The sequence below is a fragment of the Phalacrocorax aristotelis genome, chromosome 23 (genome assembly GCF_949628215.1).
Source record: "Phalacrocorax aristotelis chromosome 23, bGulAri2.1, whole genome shotgun sequence".
Classification (NCBI taxonomy): domain Eukaryota; kingdom Metazoa; phylum Chordata; class Aves; order Suliformes; family Phalacrocoracidae; genus Phalacrocorax; species Phalacrocorax aristotelis.
The window spans coordinates 2,571,804-2,591,554 of record NC_134298.1 but is presented as its reverse complement, the minus strand read 5'-3'; the positions used below and the strand labels follow the sequence as shown (position 1 = coordinate 2,591,554).

General features: G+C 58.4%; 2 protein-coding genes across 7 annotated transcripts in view; both read right to left on the bottom strand.

Annotated features, from left to right (window-relative positions):
• Positions 1-206: 206 nt before the first annotated feature.
• ITGA2B (integrin subunit alpha 2b) lies at positions 207-8,573 on the bottom strand. Its single transcript, XM_075117300.1, has 30 exons — positions 8,370-8,573; positions 8,162-8,292; positions 7,982-8,079; positions 7,716-7,881; positions 7,591-7,640; positions 7,076-7,121; positions 6,755-6,883; positions 6,622-6,669; positions 6,309-6,352; positions 6,117-6,176; positions 5,715-5,767; positions 5,373-5,581; positions 5,022-5,204; positions 4,893-4,938; positions 4,697-4,801; positions 4,529-4,584; positions 4,276-4,427; positions 3,902-4,015; positions 2,914-2,984; positions 2,687-2,834; positions 2,458-2,550; positions 2,272-2,351; positions 2,083-2,157; positions 1,909-2,011; positions 1,676-1,828; positions 1,476-1,586; positions 1,251-1,364; positions 927-1,034; positions 728-850; positions 207-440 (listed from the first exon to the last, which is right to left on the bottom strand). Exons 1-30 carry the CDS (start codon positions 8,534-8,536, stop codon positions 348-350), a joined length of 3,129 nt encoding a protein of 1,042 aa, XP_074973401.1. The 5' UTR covers positions 8,537-8,573; the 3' UTR covers positions 207-347.
• A 2,752-nt stretch (positions 8,574-11,325) lies between these two features.
• GPATCH8 (G-patch domain containing 8) overlaps positions 11,326-19,751 on the bottom strand; it is a 56,923-nt gene continuing 48,497 nt past the window's right edge. For all 6 annotated transcript variants that reach the window (XM_075117121.1, XM_075117122.1, XM_075117124.1 and 3 more), the window contains 2 exons: positions 17,223-17,353; positions 11,326-16,812 (listed from right to left, as the gene is read on the bottom strand). In XM_075117121.1, coding sequence (XP_074973222.1) covers positions 12,963-16,812; positions 17,223-17,353 — 3,981 coding nt within the window. In that variant the 3' untranslated portion in view covers positions 11,326-12,962. The remainder of the gene's footprint in view (positions 16,813-17,222; positions 17,354-19,751) is intronic.

The following is a 19,751-nucleotide window of genomic DNA, read 5'->3' as shown; positions in this document are numbered from 1 at the left end:
CCCCCCCCGCCTCCCAGCACCCACACATCAGGCCTTTGTGGAGGCACACAGGCCCCTGGGGTGCCCCAAAAGGCACACGGAGGTCCCCAAAAGGCACTCCCCCCAACTCCTTATTTACCCCCATGTGTGTCCTGTCCCCTCCCCAGGCCCCTCTCCATAGCACAGGTCCTGGGGGGGCACCCCCATGGCACCCCACGGGAGCCACCACAGTGCCAGGCAGAGATTTATTGTCCAGGAGCAGCAGTGGGGTGCTGGACCCCACAGACACCGAGGGGTGCTGGGGCATGGGGGCTGGGCTGGGGGACATGCCATGGGGCAGTGGTGCAGGGTCACCCTGCGGTACCCCGCTAGCCCTGGGCACCCCCTGGCTCCTGGGCCTGGTTGGGCGCCAGCTCCTCTGTGTCCTCGGCAGGTGGCCGCGTCCTCTTGAAGAAACCCATCTGGAAGAGGGACATGGTGAGAGCCCGGCCCCGGGGGACCCCACGGCATCAGTCCCCGGGGACCCCAGAGCATCCCCCCTGGGAGACCCCATGGCATCACCCCCGTGGGACCTCATGGCATCACCCCAGGTGCTGCCCCCTACTCTGTGCCTCCCACTCCCAGGGCTGTGTCTCCCATTTCACAGGTCCCTCCAGTGCCATCAGGGTCCCACAACCACAGGGGGGTGTGGGGGTGGGGGGGATGTGTCACCAGTGTCCCCAGTGTCATCGTCCCCCTGCCCACTCACCTTCCACATGAGGAGGATGAGGAGGGTGAGGAGCAGGAGCCCAGCGAGGACCCCCAGCACCACCCACCACACCGGCACAGCCCCCTCGCCCCCAGGACTGGTGCGCACCACCTCGGTGACAGCCTGCGGAGGGATGGGTGGGTGACGCTGCCGCCACCACAGCCTGTCCCCGTGTCCCCTGTGCCTGTGCAGGTCCTACCGTGGCCTCCCCGGCAGGCAGGACAAGGGGCCGGACGCGGTAGGGCATGGACGAGGTGTTGAACCAGGCTCGTGACTGGATGAGGAACTGCTTCAGGAGGTGCTCCCGCTGAGGACGGACATGGGGACACATGGGGACAAGTAGGGACACGGGGGACATGGTGTCAGGGGTGCTGGCAGCCAACGGGGCACCCATGACCCCACACATCCCCAGGGCTGCTCTCTGCAGGTCCCCAGGGACCACCATGCAGGAGGGGACACGGCAGGGACACCCTGGGGACACCCTGGGGACACAGTGCCACCCTGTCCCCAACGGGGACAATACCTGCTGCAGGGTGTCCATCCAGAGCAGGGCACGGACGCTCACCAGTACCCGCTGGTCCTTGGCCAGGCTGGGCACCTGGCAGGCGATGCTCACGCATGTGGCGTTGCTGCAGTCCTGCAGGACACGGCGGGCATCACCCTGACCCCACCCCAGCACCCCGGGGGGCACCACCCCAGCCCCCCGCACCCATCATGGGCTGCAGGTCCCCAGGGAGCCCCCTCTCACCACGGGGACGGGCTTCTCCAGCTCAGCACCCAGCAGCTCCTCCACCTCCCTGCGCTCCCGCTGGTGGGTGCCATTCTGGGGTGCTGCGCCTGTGGGTCGGGGGATCTCCAGCTGGAAGGAGATAAGGGGGGGAAGGGGCACCACCGTAACACCCACCCAGCACCCAGCGGGTGGGTGCCGGTCCCCGGGCAGCACCCTACCTGCTCGGCGTTGAGGCCGGGCGGGTTGGTGCAGCTCATGCCCCCCTCGGTGCCCAGCTCCAGCAGGTAGAGCAGGAAGCGGCCACCCAGCTGGCTGGGGACGGCGAGGCGCAGCGTGACCCCGCTGACGGTGCTGGGACCCTTGTTGTGGAGCTGCAGGAGGATGGTGAGGTGACACCAGGGAGGGGACATTGGGGACAGTCCCCCGGGCACCCATGGGTGCAGCACCCTACCTGGTAGACGTGCTCCACCTTGATGCCGTGGTCCTCGAGCCGCCGGCTGCCCTCCACCCTGTGCCAGCTCGTGGGCAGCACCGTGGTGGCGGGCAGGGAGTTGCTGGCAGGAGAGAGGGGGGTCAGTGTCCCCCCATGGTCCCCCCAGTCCCCTGTGCACCCCCAGACCCTCACCCACGCAGCTCCATTGCCGCCTGCGCCTCCACGGGCACCGTCACTGACACATTGGTAGGGCTGGGGCTGTTCTTGCTGCGGGGACATGGTGGGGTAAGTTTGGGGACACACTGAGGCCACCGAGTCCCGGGCGCCCGGGTCCACATGGTGGGCAGGGGACAGGGCCACAGGGGGTTGGCACTGTGTCACCTCCGCAGCTGGAGCTGGAAGGTGATGGCATCGCCCATGTCCTCCAGGCCGGACACGCTCAGCTCCATGTCCACGGTGATCTGGGGGGGTCAGTGGGAGGATGTGTGGGTGACCAACCACCGCAGGCCGTGCCCAGCCCCGACGCCAGGGTGATGGGCTCAGCGGGGGGACCCCACATCCCCTTACCTGGGCACCTGCTTTCATGGGGTTGCCCAGCTCGCAGAGCACCACGTGGCTCCCGTTCTCCTTCTTGGGGTTGCAGCTCAGCTTCTCCTGCCCCTGTGGAGGGGGACACACAGCCAGGGGTGAGAGAGCATGGACCCCCCCCATGCACCAACAACCCCGGGGACGCACAGGGCCCAAGGGCAGGGTGCGAGCTCCCCCACCCCACGCACCCCCCCCACCAGGAACCCACCAGGATATTGCTACGGGCTGCCTGGTAGTGGGTGCCGGGGGGCAGCTGCACCCGCAGCTCGGCCTCGAAGGCCCCTTCGCCCTCATTGCTGGTGTTGGCGCGCAGGCGCAGCGCGGCCTCTGCCCCGATGAGCAGGCGCCTGCTGGGCCTTGGGGGGGGACAAAGGGACAGGGCTCAGCACCCCTGGGTGACACTGGGCACCCACCCTCACCCAGCCGGGCGCTCACGTGTCGGCGGCCAGGCGGAGGTCGGGGATGCAGAGGTTGTCCTCACCACAGTCCTCCAGTATGATGTGGGTCTGGGAGGGAGGGGGAGACGGGAGGGACAGGGGGACAGTGGGGGGGTGCGGGATGGGCAGCCGTTGGGGACAACAGAAGGTACAGAGGGGACATCCCGGGGAGGTAATGGGGAGAGCAGGGAGGGTAGGGGCAGATCCCAGGGGCAGATTGGGGACATTGGGAGGCACTGGGGGGACATCCTGGGGAGGGATTAGGGACAGTAGGGGGGTACTGGGGGACATCCTGGGGAGGGATTAGGGACAGTAGGGGGGTACTGGGGGACATCCTGGGGAGGGATTAGGGACAGCAGGGGGGTACTGGGGGGACATCCTGGGGAGGGATTAGGGACAGTAGGGGGTTACTGGGGGGACATCCTGGGGAGGGATTAGGGACAGTAGGGGGGTACTGGGGGACATCCTGGGGAGGGATTAGGGACAGCAGGGGGGTACTGGGGGGACATCCTGGGGAGGGATTAGGGACAGTAGGGGGGTACAGGGCATATGTCCTGGGGAGGGACTGGGGACAGTGGGGCGTTACTGAGCGGGCATGCTGGGGAGGGACTGGGTATGGGAGTGGGGTACAGAGGGGATATCCCAGGGAGAGACTGGGACAGCAGGGAGGTAGGGGACATATCCTGGGGGCGTGCTGGGGCAGCGGGGGGCGGGGACACACAAATCCTGAGGAGTCATTTGGGACAGTGGGGAAGCAGGGGGGACATCCCACAGGGACACTGGGGACAGCGGGGAGGGCAGGGGCTATGTCCCAGGGAGGGGCTGGGGACACTGTGGACAGGCTAGGGGCTGTGGGGCTGGAGCACAGCAGTGGCAGCAGGTGCCCCAGGCTGAGGCTACCCACACATGCCCCAGCCCAGCCATGGGGACGTGCCCACCCCGGGGCACTGCGGCGATGTCCCCAGCTCAGCCACGTCCCCCCCTACCTGAGCCTGCACCAGGGTGTCCCCGTACAGCACCAGCCCCAGGGTCCCGGCGGGCAGCGCCAGGCTCAGGCTCAGGGCGACGGGGCTCAGCTTGTCCTTGAAGTCGGCCTCATCCTGGGGACACCCATGGGCAGAGCACCCCCATGGGCACCCAGCACCCACTCCACCCCAGGGCCCCTACCCGCATGGGATGGGGACCCTACTGATCCCATCCCTGTCCCCCACCCTTCTGGAGCTGGGGGGTTCTGCCACCCCCATCCTGGCCCCATCCTGGCTGGACATGCCACTGTCCCCATCCCTGTCCCCCACCCTCCTTGCCCTGGGCACACCACTGTCCCCACCCTTGCCAGCTCACGCTGGCACCGTCCCCATACCCGCAGGTAGGCGGTGAGGTTGTGGCACAGGGGGGGTGTCCCCGGGGTCAGCACCAGCGCCTCGAGCCAGGACGACTGGTGGCCCTGCAGCAGCAGGACCCTCCGGGACAGCTTGGGCTTCAGCCTGTCCAGCTGCAGCTCGGCGTCAAGGCCTGGCAGGGCACAGCAGGCAGCGAGGCATGGCACCAGTACCACCCCTGGTGACACCCCGGCAGTGCCCCTTGTCCCCTCCCCGGGTGATGCCGGCACTCACGGATGCTCTGGGGGATGCTCTGACCCGTCACGCTGACGCACAGCACCACGGGGAAGCTGCGAGGGGGACAGCACCCATGGGTGCTCAGGGACCTGCCGCCATCCCCAGAGCAATGTCCCCATGCTGGCAGTGTCCCCATGGCAGTGGTGTGCCCGCCACATGGCTCACCAGCTGACACGGGCGCCAGAGTCAGGCAGGACACACGTCAGGATCTCAGGGTTCAGACCGTCAGGGACGCTCAGCTGGGTCTGGGCCACCACCACGGGCTGTCCCCTGGGACACGGGGACAGAGTTGAGTGCCCGGGGACGCGGGCAGGGACCCCCAGGCCATGCTGCCACCAGAGCCTGCAGGACGGGCACTCACCAGTACACAGCCACCTTGGCCGCCCCGTAAGCCCCCACCAGCAGATCTGCGGGGGGAACAAGCAAGGGGGTTGGTGATGGGGTGGGTGGCACCGGGTGGCACAGCGGTGGCCACGTGGCGGGGCCGTACCCAGGTAGCCATTGCCATCCAGGTCGGTGGCACCACGCAGGGCGAAGCCGAAGGCGGCTGGGCCAGGGAAGGGGCTGTCCAGGCGCTGCGTGGGCACCGGCATCAATCCCTCGCTCTGCCCACGGAAGATGAAGACCTGCCCGCTGCCACCATCTCCCGCCAACGGGGCACCCACGGCCACGTCTGGGGACACAGGGCACATGAGCACCCACCGGGTGCCCCAGCCCGTCATCACGACCCACCCGGCTGCTCCTGCCTGTTTCCCCAGTGGTTAGAGCAGGCACTGGAGGGGTGGCACGTCCCCTGGCACAGCCCCCCCTCCCCACCACCCCCGTGCCAGGCCGATGTTACCGCCGTAGCCGTCCTTGTCCAGGTCCCCGAGGCTGGCGATGGCGGCGGCGAAGCGGCCGTAAGGGTGGGTGCCTGTCAGGGTCTGCGGGGTCTGGGCGAGGCGTCTATGCCCCCCGCCCAGATAGACGTAGAGGCGGCCCACCTCGCTGCGCTGGCCGTCGGGGCGCCGGGCCATGTACAGGGGGGCACCCACCAGCACATCGTCCTTCCTGCACCCAGCGTGGGGGGTCAGGGTCAGGGTCCCCAGGTTTGGGGACTGGTCGCACCCAGGGGTGTGCCAGGCAGGGGGCAGCACCCTAGGGTGCCCCCACGGTGGATGGGGGGGGCAGTCCTGGCTCTCACCCGTCCCCGTTGACATCAGCCACAGCCACCGTGTGCCCGAAGTAGGATGCCACCTGGAAAATGGAAGGGTGGGGGGTGGCACGGGGGGGACACAGGGTGGGTGTTGTGCTGGGGGCACCATGGGGTGCGCTGGGTGACAGGGGTGGTGGAGTGAGGGGGGGGCAGTTGGGTGCTGGGGGCGATAGGGGGTGTGCTGGGGTGCTGTAGAGCACTGGGGGGGCAGCTGGGTGCTGTGGGGTGATGGGGCACTGAGCAGGGTGTCAGTGGGCACCAGGGAGCCATGGGGTGCTGGAAGGGGACAGTGGGATAAGGGGGGCAGTGGGGGCAGTGGAACAGGCACTGGGGGTGATGGGGCAGTGGGCAGGGTGCTGGGGGCGCTGGCACGTGGGGGCGGGGGCATACCTGCTCGCTGGTGATGCCCTGCAGCTGGCGCAGGGTCACCCCCACACTGAAGATCTCCACCTGCCCAGAGCAGCATCAGGCCCTGTCCCTGTACCCATCCCGGGGTCCCACCCCGGGGTGCCCGGCCATGGCAGTGTCCCCACCACCAGGCATCCCCACACAGCCGGGCAGCGGGCGCTCGGCACCACTCACCTCACCCCTCGTGTTGCTCTTGTTGGGGACCCCCACGACGTACTCTGAGGGGGATGAGAACCCTGAGTGCCCCCACCATGGCACTTGGGTGGGCATTGGGGTACCCTCCTGGCACAGGGGTGGGCACGGGGGCACAGAGGTACCCCCAGCACTGGGGTGGGCACGGGTGCACAGAGGCAGGCAGGACTCCGGAGCTGGCACAACCCATGTCCCAGAGCCCTTGGGAGGGCACCCTGAAGCCCAGGGGGTGCCCAGGGTCTGTCTCCTCCCCCCCCGCCATGTGGCCCAGTCCCCTGCACCTGCCTGGCCGTACCTTTGGTTTTGGGATCGTCATCGAACTCGCCCACGGCCACCGAGTACCCTGCAGGGAGATGGGCACTGGTGACCCCTGTCATCCCCCACGTGAGCTGGCTATGGGGCCAGGCTGTCCAACGCCCACCGCTCACCCCGGTACCCGTCCCCATAGTCCATGTACGCCGGCTGCTCCGTGGGGCGCCCCGGGCGCTCCGGCCACAGCAGGGACTTGCCATGGAAGCGGCTGAGGATGGTGTCCACCTCCACCAAGTACAGGAGACCTGGGGAACACCGGGGTGGGAACCAGCGCTCACAGGGCACCCGCTGGCACCTGCCCTGGGCTGCCAGTACTGCTGCAGGTGGCACCTACACGTTGTCCCATCTGGGGTACCCTCCTCCTGCCATGCCCACCTGAAGGTGGGTACCCCGGCACTGGCCAGCCCAGGTGGCAGTGCCCGGCAGGCAGAACTCACCCATGAAGTAGTACCCGCCAGGGGCACCCAGCACCAGCATGCCGTCCTGCAGGATGAGCTGGTGTCAGCATCCACCCTGGGGCACCCTCACCCTGGCATCCTCATCCTGGCACCCCTACCCCAGCACCCCCTCCGTGGCATCCCCCACCCCAGCATCCCCTCCGTGGCATCCCCCACCCCGGCACCCCCTCCGTGGCATCCCCCACCCCGGCACCCCCACCCTGGCATCCCCCACCTCAGCACCTCCTCCGTGGCATCCCCCACCCCGGCACCCCCACCCTGGCATCCCCCACCCCGGCACCCCCACCCTGGCATCCCCAACACCCACCTCAGCACCTCCTCCACGGCATCCCCTACCCCAGCACCCTCACCCGAGCATCCCCATTCCACATCCCCGCTCCAGCATCCCCTGCCCTGGCATCCCCAACACCCACATCCAGGTTCCATCCCAGCCACACCCTCTACATCCCTGTGGGGACCCCGGGCACGCTGCCCCCCCCCAGCACCCATCTCACCGGGGTGACAGCCGCGCTGAAGCCAATCTCGCAGTAGCGCTTGTCGTAGGCTGCAGGTACAGGGCAGGGTCAGACCCACCCAGGGTGGGGGGCAGCCACTCCCCCACCCACCCACCCACCCTCACCGTAGTAGCTCTCGCGGTAGGTGCTGGCCATGAGCCGGTCGCGGCAGGGCGAGTACCAGGCGATGCGCTGCAGCCCGGGGGCACCCACGAAGCAGGCGCCCGTCGGGGTGCGGAAAGCCTCCTGCTCCCTGTACATCGTGTTCCAGTGCTGCAGCGGGGCACAGGCCTGGGGACGGCGACAGGGACAGGGTGGGTGCCCACCGTGGGCGCCCACCCCACTCCCACCCCCACCCAACGGTGCCCACCCGTCTGCCAGGTGCACCCACCACCAGTTTGCCGTTCCAGCTGGTGACAGACGCCCCCAGCCACTGGTGCGACTTGTAGGTGTGGAGCTCCAAGGTGCTTTGGATCTCGGTCTCATCTCCTGGGGGAGCAGGAGAGGGGGAGCATGCTGGGCCAGCAGCCCCCCCCCCCCGCCCACCCATCACCCCGTGGCACCCACGCACCCGTAGTGTCAATGTGGAGGGGGTGGCAGGGGGTCTTGCCGGGGGGCCAGGAGCAGAGGAAGACGGCGCCGGGCTGAACCACGTCAGGCTGGGAGGTGTTTGCGCGGGGTGCCCCCACCACCATGCTGGGCCTGGGGTGGGCAGAGCGGGTGTCAGGGTGGGGGGGACAGGTGCCGTGCCCAGCCCCAGCACCCCAGTGACTCCCTACCTGCCCTCGGCCATGTGGAAATCCAGGGCAAAGCCAAAGTAGCTGCCAGGGGGTCCCTCGTACACGGTGGGGGGGTCCTGGAGGAGCCCCAGGGTGGGGGCTGAGTGCGGCCCCCCGAGGAGCAGCAAGGCCTGGAGCAAGGCAGCAGTGCCGGCAGCGGCCCCCATTGCCTCCCCGAAATGCAGCCGGCAGCCCCAGCACAGCCCGGCCTGGCCCATCCCCTGCTTATCTCTGGGATGCAGCTGGGGACAGGGGACACAGGAAGAGCTCCCACACACACACAACGGCTCCTGCCAGGGACCCAAAGGGGTCTGGGGGTGCAGGGGGGGGGGTCACGCTGCTTTTGGTGGGGGGACGGAGGTGCCCAGCCTGGCTGGCAGAGCAGGGCAGGGGGCAGGAGGTGGCAGCACCCTCGGGGGACACAGTGAGGGGCTGGGGAGGACGTGGCCACGGTGGGAAGCGGCACAACAGCCTGCGCCCACCACCCGCCTTCCGCCAGAGGCAAATGCGGCCCTCCGCCCGTGCCGCGGGACGCCTATCTCGGGGCGCAGGCAGCCGCGGCCCGGCCAGCGGAAACACACTGGGGGGGGGGACGGCCGCAGGGCGCAGGGGGCCCATCCATCATCCCCCAAGGTCCCCTTCACAGCCGGACAGAGCAGACGGGGTCGAGGATGCCCGGCTTCCCGCTCTCGCCTCACCAGCACTGGGCATCACCACCACACCAAACCCCAAAACTCTCCCCGTGGAGGGACGCCGGCCGGGGCAGCCCAGGCACCGAGCACCAGCGCTTTGTAGGGAAGCGGTCCCGGCAAGGGGACAGGTGCCAGGGCGGGGGGACAGCCCGCAGCCGAGCGAACAAGGGGATCCTCGGTCTCGGCGGAGCAAAAGGCACCTGGCACGCCTGGCAGGGGCTCCGGCAGCTGCTGGGGCCCAGCCCTGCAGGGACGGCCGCGGGAGCTGCCCGGCTGGACCCACGCGTCCCTTCCGGCTTAACCCACTTGAGTAGTTCATTTAAACACACTCACTTAAGGCCACTCCAGCTGCCAGCAGCTCCTCTTGCCCACCCAGAGCCGGGGGGGGGGGGGGAAGGCACTGGGCATCTCGCTGCAAGCCAGCCCCCGTGCAGAAATGGGGTTTTCAACCTTTTAATCTACTCTGAAGCTGTGGGTGGGAAGCGAGGCAGGGACCATGGGGTGCTGTGCTCCCCGGGGTGGTCCCCACAGTGCCCACATGCCACCTCGGCCCCCGAGGAGGGATGCAGCCCCCAGCACCAGCCCTTTGGAGCAGCTAGAAGGTGGCTCCACGCTCTTGGCTGCCATCAGAAACCGGTGGGATTTGCCCAAAGCTGGGGCTGAGCCCAGGCTGGCAGGCTCTGAAGATGAGGAAGGGTTTAGCTAAGCCTAGCTCAGCTCCACGCCCCCGCAGAGGAACATGCTGAGCACAGGGGTCTGCACTACAGTAGCTGCTCCACTTGCAGAGGTCTCTTCCCAGGCTGGCAGCAGCGAGCACCCAAACGCAGGTGAAACCCGCACCAGAATGCTTTAAGGCAACTATATTCCTCTCCCCCACCAAATTACTTCCTTTCCTATTTCTCACAACACTTCCACGTTGTCATTCATCCAGCCAACCAGTTCCAGGGTATGCGACAGAGGACAGCCCAGGCGAAGGCAGGGGGCACCCTGTACCCCAAGCCCAGCAACATTCAGGGCTTCAAATTTTTTTTTCCCCTTTAACCAAATCAGGACCTTTAGTTAAGAAAGCAGAGGCTGGTGCTTCTCACCACGAGCAGTCGCCTCCTGGGCCACACGAACGGCACAGGGGAGAGCACAGAGCAGAAAGAGGGGGTGGCAGAGATGCTCGGCCCCGGGGCACGCTGCCACTCCAGCCACCAGAGTACCCGCAACCGCCGTTTCTTGCCCCGTTTCACCTTTAGTAACAGTTTGACCAGGGAGGTTGATCGTGCCAGGAGAGAACTTGCGGAACCCGCTCAGTGCCTAGAGGGCTCCTACTCAAAATAACGTCTGAAATAATAAATGAAGAGGACATTTTGTCTGTATCCAGCTCAATAGCTCCCAAGCAAAGCATTCCAATTAAAAGTAGTTTAACTCGATGAGCCAAGCATCTAATACTGTTATTTTAGGAAAAAAACAGCCCTGGGCTACACCGCGATCAGATGCAGCAGCTCCAAGTCATCGCACGCAACCACACTTTTTTTTTTTTTTCCACAAATCATTGGTTTATTAGAAAGGTTTTTTCCCCTCATTTTACAGCATATATATATATTTATATATATATCTTATGTGACAAAGTTAAATACAGTCTGTTTATGCTTGTTAAGTAATGATGGGTTAATTATTTTTAGCACTATTCTGGAAGTCAAAAAAAACCCCTGACTGCAGTGTGAAGGGTGCCAGAACACGCATATTGAATCTAGAAGCTAATGAAGCTCAGCATTGAGACATTAATACTGTATTCTGTTATTTACAGAGAAATTGAGTCCCTTTTTTTGACCGTCGTGTTGCAGTCCGACCTGCCCAAACACAAAGTTTCTCATTTAAAGAGTGAGGAAGCTCAAGCTTTCAGTCCTTCCAATCTCTGCCCCCCACCCCGGGTCTCGGTGCTGCACTTCGGGAGAGGACGGGGATGCCACGCAGCTGCCGCGGGCTCCGCAGCCCCTCGCTGCCCGCTCGGAGATCAGGCCCTGCAAAGCACTGCAAGGTGCCCTCGAACCGCTCTAACACGAGGAGGACCTGAACTACCCAGCTCAGCCAGGAGAGCAGTGCCTCATCCTGGTGCGATGGGAAGAGCTCGCGGATGGAGAAGCCTCCCACGGTTAGAGTTACCCCCAGCCAGTGGACGATGCTGGAAAGAACAGAGAAGTCCCTTACGGGACACCACGGGCAGGCACAGCCCCAGCGGATTAGCCCTAAAGCACCTCTCCCTGTGTGTACGATGGCAAGCGGTTACGGGTAAACGGCTCCTCCTTCACCAGAAGGCTCTACTGAAGGGCACAGCTGGGCTGGCACCTGCAAGTCACTCGTCCAAACCCAGGGGCAGGGAAAAAAGAAAATTTAAAAAAGGGGGTACTTCATACTCTGCCTCCAGTGTCGATTCCTATAAGCAGCTGCTCAGCAAAGGCGAGGAGCGCCGGCAGGCCCGGGCTGCTTCGCTCCACGGAGCCGGCAGCCGCCACGCCGCTCATTAGCTGTTAGAGTCACCGGTGTCGCCCACGCACCTCACCTAGCCCAAGTCTTGCCTTTTTTTTTTTCTTCTGCAAAATGCTAAATTTTTTTTACATTTTATAGTACATAAAAACTTCAAAAATACATGAGCTTGATAAAATATACATGCTTAGTCATTTTGCATCTAGCTGAAACTATAAAGTTGAACCTTTACAAGTGTCTTATTTCACCTACAGCAAACATATTTACACAAAAGCCACCAGAACAAGTACCACTAGAAGAACTGGCTGTAAAAAATATTATTGCAGTATACTACAAATGTAACCTTTTTATATGAGCTACAAAAAGCAGCATCTTTGTTTACAGAGTTCAGTGCAATTCTTTACATAAAAAAAAAAAATCCTATAAATTAATAAGGAAACCATCAGTATTACAGAGGAAAGAATACACTTTACATACCCCGGCCACTCTCCCCAGTCCTCTGTATTGCTTCAATTCCTAACGGGGTTTTTCCTCCCTCTCTCATCCGAGCGCCCCTTCGCCAACACCGCAAGAGATGGAAGTCAGAGTGATTTTTGGTTTTTGCCCACCCCCCTCCCAGGAGAAGAGTGGTCAAAGCCCAGGCTGAACTTGCCAACCCAACAGAGAACCTCCCTCCAGCGCAGGATAGCTGGACAGCGTCAAGGTGCAGCCCTCACGCAGGAGAACGCTAACGCGGGATGGAGATGGGTTGGAGCTCTGGGCACACATGCGGCTCCTCTCTTCGGCTTTAAAATAAGATCTTACTTCCACCTTTGCTGCTCACACCGAGAGAAAAAAAAAAAACCAAGTATGCGGCGGTAGGGTGCCAAGAAATCTCCTGTAATGCCTGAAAACTGGTACTGGCCCAGCCAAAGCAAGAGTGGGACCGCCCTTCCAGCGGTCTCCGCGCCAGGATCCCCAGCTGTCAGTTACTGAATGTTTTATCACTGATTACAAGCCAGATTCAATCATGCTGACTATTTTAATTAGATGACCTCATTAAAAGGATTTTTAGAGACCTATTAGTGTGTATGAAATCTCATTTATCACATACAAGGCAGCAGAAGGAAGATGACCAAGTGTAAGAATCCAGGGGAAAAGAAGCCTTTCCGAGGGTCTCACCGGTCTACACGAAATGATTCTCGTAGGTACAGTGCTGCTACGTGCATGGAGGTGTCGGGGACGCGAGACAGTCCCTGGGAGCGGATATACACAACGCTTACAACCCGACCCCACCGCCTGCTCCTACCCAGCCCTCGAGCCTTTGGCTTCTTTGGCTGCTAAAGAGTAAAAGGAAATTCCCAGGTCTCACCTGCCAGCTGGATCAACTTCAACCCCTTCCCAAAACACAAAATATTCTCCTTCCTCCAAGGTTACTTCATTTTGTCCTTCATGTGCCATGACTGGGTGGATGCTGCAAGTCCTGTCCTGAGAAAATGGGGTGCAGCAAAGGGTGAAGATGTAACGCCGTAGCAGCTGCTGCGGCAGCGGGTCTCGGGGCAAGAAGGGTTGGATAAAGAGCGTGAGGAACCGGATGAAAAGTAAAGGGGCCCGGATGGATAGCTGACGCCGGAATGATGTGGATGGGGTGGCTGGCTAGAAACGTAGCAGGGTGCCCTGGAATAATGGAGTGGGTCAAGTGGGATAATGAAATAGGTGTTAAGTGGGGCTGGGGTATATGATGAACCTGAGCGAGAGGCTGGGGATGGGGGTGAGGGTGAATCCCGATGGCGGCGGCGGCCGCGGCGGCGTGGTGCTGCAGGATGGCGTGCTGCACAGTGGTGATGGAGGTTGCGGATGCCGCCGCCGGCTGCTGAATGTGGATGGGCTGCAGGGCAGGCGCTGCCGGCGCCAGGGCCGCCGAGGCAGGGAAAGCCTTGACCTGCTTTGCCAGAAGTTGCTGCTGAATGTGCTGCTGAGCAGCTTGCTGCAGCTTGCTGTACTTCTCCATTTCTTCAGGTGTAAAAGTGATCGGCTGGCTCTCAAGCGGTGCTAGAGAGGAATCTTCTCCTCCTTCCTGATCCCCTTCGATGCTCGGCTCCCCACTCTGAGGCACGTAGCCAGGAAAGTGCTCGACATCTGGAACTAAGGGCATCATACTGGTTTCCACTGGGACCGGCTGGTTGCCCCCATCCATAGGTTCTAGCCCATCGCCATCGCTCGGATCTGAGAGGAAGTTATGTGGCATGACCAGATCTCCAGAACCAAAGCACTCAGGGAGCGCCGGTGCTTCGAGGGGAATGGAGGGCATTTCCACAGCAGGTTCATCGCGTTTCTGCTCATCCAGAGGTTTGTCCTGAATTACCATCACCACGTCTTCCAGGAGAGACTGGCCGGCCAACTGAGCCTCCTCAATGCCTTGGGAAACATCCTCAGAATCAGACAGGTCCTGCTCCTCGCCCCTCTCCAAGCCAGACTCTTCATATCTCTTGGTGTTTGGTTTTCGACCGGTTGGCAGTTTCCCAATTAAGGGGAGAACCGGTTTGTTGCCTAAGGAAGGAGGAAGTTTTGGGCCAAAGTAGCCCTGGGGAGGATCTTTGAGCTTTATGCCCACCTTGTTTGCCCCTGCCAGCATCTCGTCAGTGACACACGGCTTCTTCTCAACCTTCCTGGACTGAATCTTTTCCAGGAGAAGTTTTGCAGTAACCGAGTTTCTCTCCTCTGGACTGCAGTCACCTTCCGAGGCCCTCCCTGTGCCAGAGCTGCTGCTGTTCTGGGAGAGAGAGCCAGATCCTTTCACATCCTCTCCTTTGCCATCCTCTTTCTTCAGTGACGGTCCTTCACTTCGGCCTGTCCGGAAATAGTGAGGAGACTGCGAGCGATAGATTTTGGACCTGATGAAGTCTCTTCTCCCAGACCTCCTCTCTTCAGGGCTCTCATGGCCTCGGGAGCCCTTTCGAGAGAGAGACCTCTGCGAGTGGCTTCTCGTACTGCGGCTGCGATCCCTGCTATAGCTGCGGCTCCGCTTCCAGCTGCGACCCGTTACACTTCGGCTTCTCCTCTTGCTTCGACTGCGGCTGCAGCTGCTGCTGCGTGTTCTGCCCCGGCTCCTTGTTCTTGACCTACCTCGAGGGTGAGTTCGGCTCCTGCTTCGACTCCTCGACCTGCTCCTACTCGAGCTGTAGTCATCCTCAGAAGAGGAGTACTTGCGCCGCTTTGATCTGTGATTTGAGCTGTTGTAGTCAGAGTCATCTTCCGAGTCGTGGGACCGCTTTGAATGGCACCTTGACCGGTCGCTGTAATCACTGTAGCTATCATCCGAGTAACTTCTCCGACGGCTGTACCGGCTCTGGTCCGAGGAGGCGTCAGAGCTGGTCGAATAGGACCTGCGAGAGGAGTGCCTCCGCCCCGACCTGGAGCGGCTCCCGGAGTGGTCGCTGCCAGAGTCATAGTCGTCGCTGTACTGCGACAAGGATTTCTGCCGGCAGTGCTTCCTGTGAGAGCCCTCGTCGCTGTCGTAGTCCCCGCTGCTCTGCCGGCTCCTGCGGCTGGTCCTGCCCAGGGAAGGAGCCGAACACCGTCTCCTCGAAGCAGATAACTGCTGCAGGTCAGCCTTGTGTTTTTTGCTGCCATGCTCTTGGCAGGAGTTACCACCATCCTCTTTTTTACCGCTGCTTCCCTCCTCCGCAGACAGAGACTTCCTCTGGGACTCCTGAGAGAATCGTTTTTTCTTCTGAAAATGGCTACAGTCTTCAGACAGTTCGGTTTTTAGCGCTCGTTCCGATTCAGTAGAAAGAGAGGATTTGCCTTTTTTGTGTCTGTGTCTTTTCCGTTTCTTGGGTTTCTCTTCCCCCAGGTCAGTTTTTCGGCCCTTCTCATCAGCTTCCTCCTTATGTTTACGTTTGTGTTTGCTGGACTTTTTATGCTTCTTTTTCTTTTTGTGTTTATGGGATCTCCCAGATTTATTCTTACCAGTTATGCTTTTACTAGTGTCCTCTCCCTCTCCCTTACTAATGCTTGTCAGACTGGGCTCCTGCTTGTTCTGGGAGCCACAGGTGGACAGAGATTTGTTTTCCATTTTTAGAGCAGAACTGTTAGCTGCAATTTCTGCCTCCTTGGGCTTGCTTATCTCACCAGATTCTGTGCTCTGAACGTGTTCTTTACAAAGACCCCCTGGATCCTTAGATTTCTCTGTCCCTTTACCTTTAGCATCTTTGTTGCGAGAGAGCTTGAAATCAAAATACAGTGGGTTACAACTGTATGAAACAGATGGTTCTGCTTTGGTAAATATGAGAAGCTCTGAGGGCCACTGGAGAGTCGTGCTTTCATCTTTACTCAGAACAGGGAAAAAAGGTCCTGTCGGATGCTTTGGTCCGTCAGTGACATCCTTACAGCCTGGGACAGGCTGAGCGACTTCTTTACTAGTGTCTGGCTCGGGGAGATTGCTCTCTGTAAGATGCTTGCTCTCCTGCATACTTGCATTTTCTGGGAGTTCTTTTAGTTCTGTTTTGCTCTGCTGAGCTGCACTTTCAGTAGTACTCTGCTCCTTCTGCTGCCCCATGCCCTCAGCAGCCTTCTCGGTGTGCTTGCCAGGTTTGGGTTTTGGAGAACTACCCTTTTTAGCTTCATGCGTGGCTTTTTTGTTCACATTTTCAGCTTCCATTTGTTCGGTAGACTTCATGAAAAGTAGGAATTGAAAATTAGGCTTTACTTTACAATGGGCTGGGGGAATATAGTGGTAGTATTCTGGCTCAACTGCCATTGGTCCATCTTCTCGCCTCATCTTTTTTAGTTTAGATAACGTAGTGGCTAGAGACCCACTATCTTTGTCGTGTTGGTCATCTTCCTCCACCTTGCCGTCAGAATTATTTGTGCTTTCACCCTCGCCAGATTTCTGCAGGCTCCCTCCATCCGAGGACCCCCTCTCATCCGCTTTTGCTCCATCTGCAGAGCTTGATTCTTCCACGTGGTCCTTGAAAACAGAAGCTATGGTCTCAAGCTTTACTGGAGTCTTCTTGGCAAATGAAAACGACACGCCTATCTTCTGCAGTGGAGTTCCCAAAGTACTCTTAATGCCAAAGCTGATTGCTTGGGCCGCCTGGATGGGCATTTGGCTTGGCATAACAGTGCCACCGACTTGTCCAGTGTTTAGGAAGCCTCTGTCCATAGTCATCTCTGTAGCTTGGCCAGAAGTTGTCTGGATGAAAGAACTGCTGTTGGCTGCAGAATCGTCGTCGTCTCCACCTTCCTCATCCACAGCCACCGTGGTGGTTCTGAACATGGGTCCGCTTCCAGGAGCGCTGTACGAACAAGTTAAAATAGAAAAAACAGCTGACTGCCATTTCTATACCTCTGCAGTTGGGTTTCATACCTGACCTAAAACAATCTTTCACCCATTTCAAGTACTCTTGTATCCAGAAATGCACATCAAAACAACACTATACAGCCAACTGAATTTTTTATAATATTAAATAACGGAAGAAAATTAGTATTGCTGGATAAAGCAATTTGGGGATGTTCTGGTCTACCATTTTAGTGAGTTCACTCCTAACAAAACCACAAGATGAGGCGAAACTTCAGTGTGAAGCTTTGCCCTCAAAACTTGCGCAGGATTACGGGAGCAGGAATGGCAGTGCAGTAAAGGGCCGCAGTCCCAAGCAGGACTCCCGTGCACACGCTCCAAGGGCGCTCAGGGATCACCGGCACTCACCATTCAGGCTGTCTCCTCTGTTCAGCCAGTTCGTGTAGACGCCGGAGGGCCTTCTCCTGCTTCCTTTCATCTTTACGTGATCTTGAAGAAACATTGCGAGCAAATTCCCTTTGCTTGAGATCTTTCAACCTCTGAGGCAAAAGAAAGCAGAAACTGATTAGATAAAAGCTGTTTGTTGTTAAGTGTCTGAAAGCATCTCTGCTGTAGCACTGGAAAGTATGCTGTAAAGCCCCTCCCCAGTAACATTTATTGAGCTAGGATGGAGCAACAGCATCTTAGCTCAACAAACCAAATGGAGCACGTTGCCATCCTCCCAGTAGCTAAACGAAAAGACAACTGTTGATCACTTTTGGCTGTGACTTCAAGTCTGTGTGTACGCATTTCCAATCAACATTACTGGTTTTCTTTAGCATGTACAATAAAGCTGATTTCAAAGCAACGAGCAAGTTCTGGAAGGAAAAGGCGGGGGACGGGGACGACCGTCTGCTGCTCTTGCAGGGTGCAAAAGTACTTGACAAACAGTGCATGACAGAAGTCTTAATAGCATGGGCCAAGGAACAGACAGGGATTAGCTGGTGCAAGAGAGTTACCCAGGTATTACATCTTACAAAAGCAATGTACAAATTACATTGGAGAAGGTGCCAAAAATCCCTTGCAGATGATTCCGGTAAGCAAATAAATAATACAACATACACCACAACCAGTTACTTGCTTTCCTGACAGTAGTTCTGAGTGGTCTCTCAAGAAACAAAATGCTCTAAAATGCAGTGGGGTCTTTTAGGGTTTAAGATTTGAGAAGGCAGAAACGCTAAGTTCCCCAGAAATCTTATCACGTGAGGAAGCAAACCCAAACCCAAGGAATTTCAAACATCATAATGTCACTGAGGAAATCTAGGTGTCCAATTCTAATAGAAAGCAAACATCCGAGACTTCAGAACATTTTTGAAAGTCCTTGTCTCAAAGCACTAGGAAAAGAGGCTGCTGTTTTTCCTTGCAATACATGTGAAAATTCACAAGACTTTTTCAGGGTGCTATACAGAAGTTTAAGTAACAGAAAGCAGCAAAGACAGACCTCTACCATCCTAAAGGATTAATTTTTCTTTTCTGGTGCACAATTTGAAACCCTTTCAAAAGGCCCAATTCCAGAAAGTATCATGTACCCAGCTTTTGAAAAAGTTTCCTGTTTTTCAGGCATTTCACGAAGGGCCTGAAAGACTAACGGTACTCAAAACAGATGTCACTTTAGAGAGATCCTCATTCAAGATGTACAAATCATCGGTGAATTTTCAATATACCTTCTGGCTGGCTGACTCTGCCTCTGTAATGGAGCAGAGTCAGGCTGGTACACACAGAAACAGTGGATCTGAAAACTAACCCAAAGTTCAAATTAAGAGGAATTAAGTTGGCCCAATGTAAAGAGAACATTGCTTTGTGAAAAAGGGGAGGATTTGACAAGACAGAGGATTCTCTTACCTAATCGTATTTACTAAATGTGGTTGAGCGTTACCAAAATCAGTGGGGAGGACACACAAAAAAATACAGCTATAGACACTAGTAGAAGGAAACTCACTCTTGTGATCTGGATTCCAAAATTAGAAGGGTTTGCTTTCAATACATCAGCTGAAAACGTCACATCACAAAGAAAAAAAAGAAAGTAAAAATATAACAAGAGTGGAAGAGAGAAAAAATAAAAAGCAAGCATTACTACAGAGGCTCTCGGTGCGTCTGCGAGCTATTCTAGGGAGAAGGAGCTGAGCCAGCGAAGCTACGGGACCGAGCTTAGGGAGGCTGGAGCAGCAGGGGGAACGCACAAACACATACACGCACAGACACAGCAATGATCCCACCTGGAATAACAGAGCTACTTTCACCAGGACAAGTAAAGGGCTCAAGGGTTTTGTGGTGTATGTTAAATGTTGAATAGTAAATTTTTTTCCAAGACGGAGGAAAAAAAGAAAAAAATGGATTAAGCAATGCTATCAGCTTTTTCATGCTGATTTAAAAAGTGTATCTAAAATGCTCCAGGAAGTTAAAGTCACCAACAGCTGGCAAAACTATTTAACTGGGGTTCGATGCCAAGTCTCTAGATCACTCATCCATTCGGAAAAAGATATGAGCCATGTATTTACAAGAGAAATGAAATGTGACCTTTTACTTTGAAGAGGAAGGTGCAATGGTGCACTCAGAAACCCACCTCCACCCCTCAGACATGGCCTTAAACATCTCCCCGTGAAAAAAAAGAACAGGCTCGAAGTCAGTTGATAATGATGCGGCTGCCCACAATGCAATCCTGCCTTCACTACAACAGACAATTTTAGTGAAAACAGAATTAAATGCTCGTTTCCTCAAACGCTGACCTTTGCATGTTTCTGCTCCCCCAAACTTCACACTCTCAACACTTACAAACTAGAAGTGATGAAGGCAATGAACTATCCCAATGCACTGCAACTCCAGAACATGCAACACTCGGCAACACCTAGCTACGCTGACATCCGTGCCTTTTAAGATGATAAACCATTAACTAAAGTT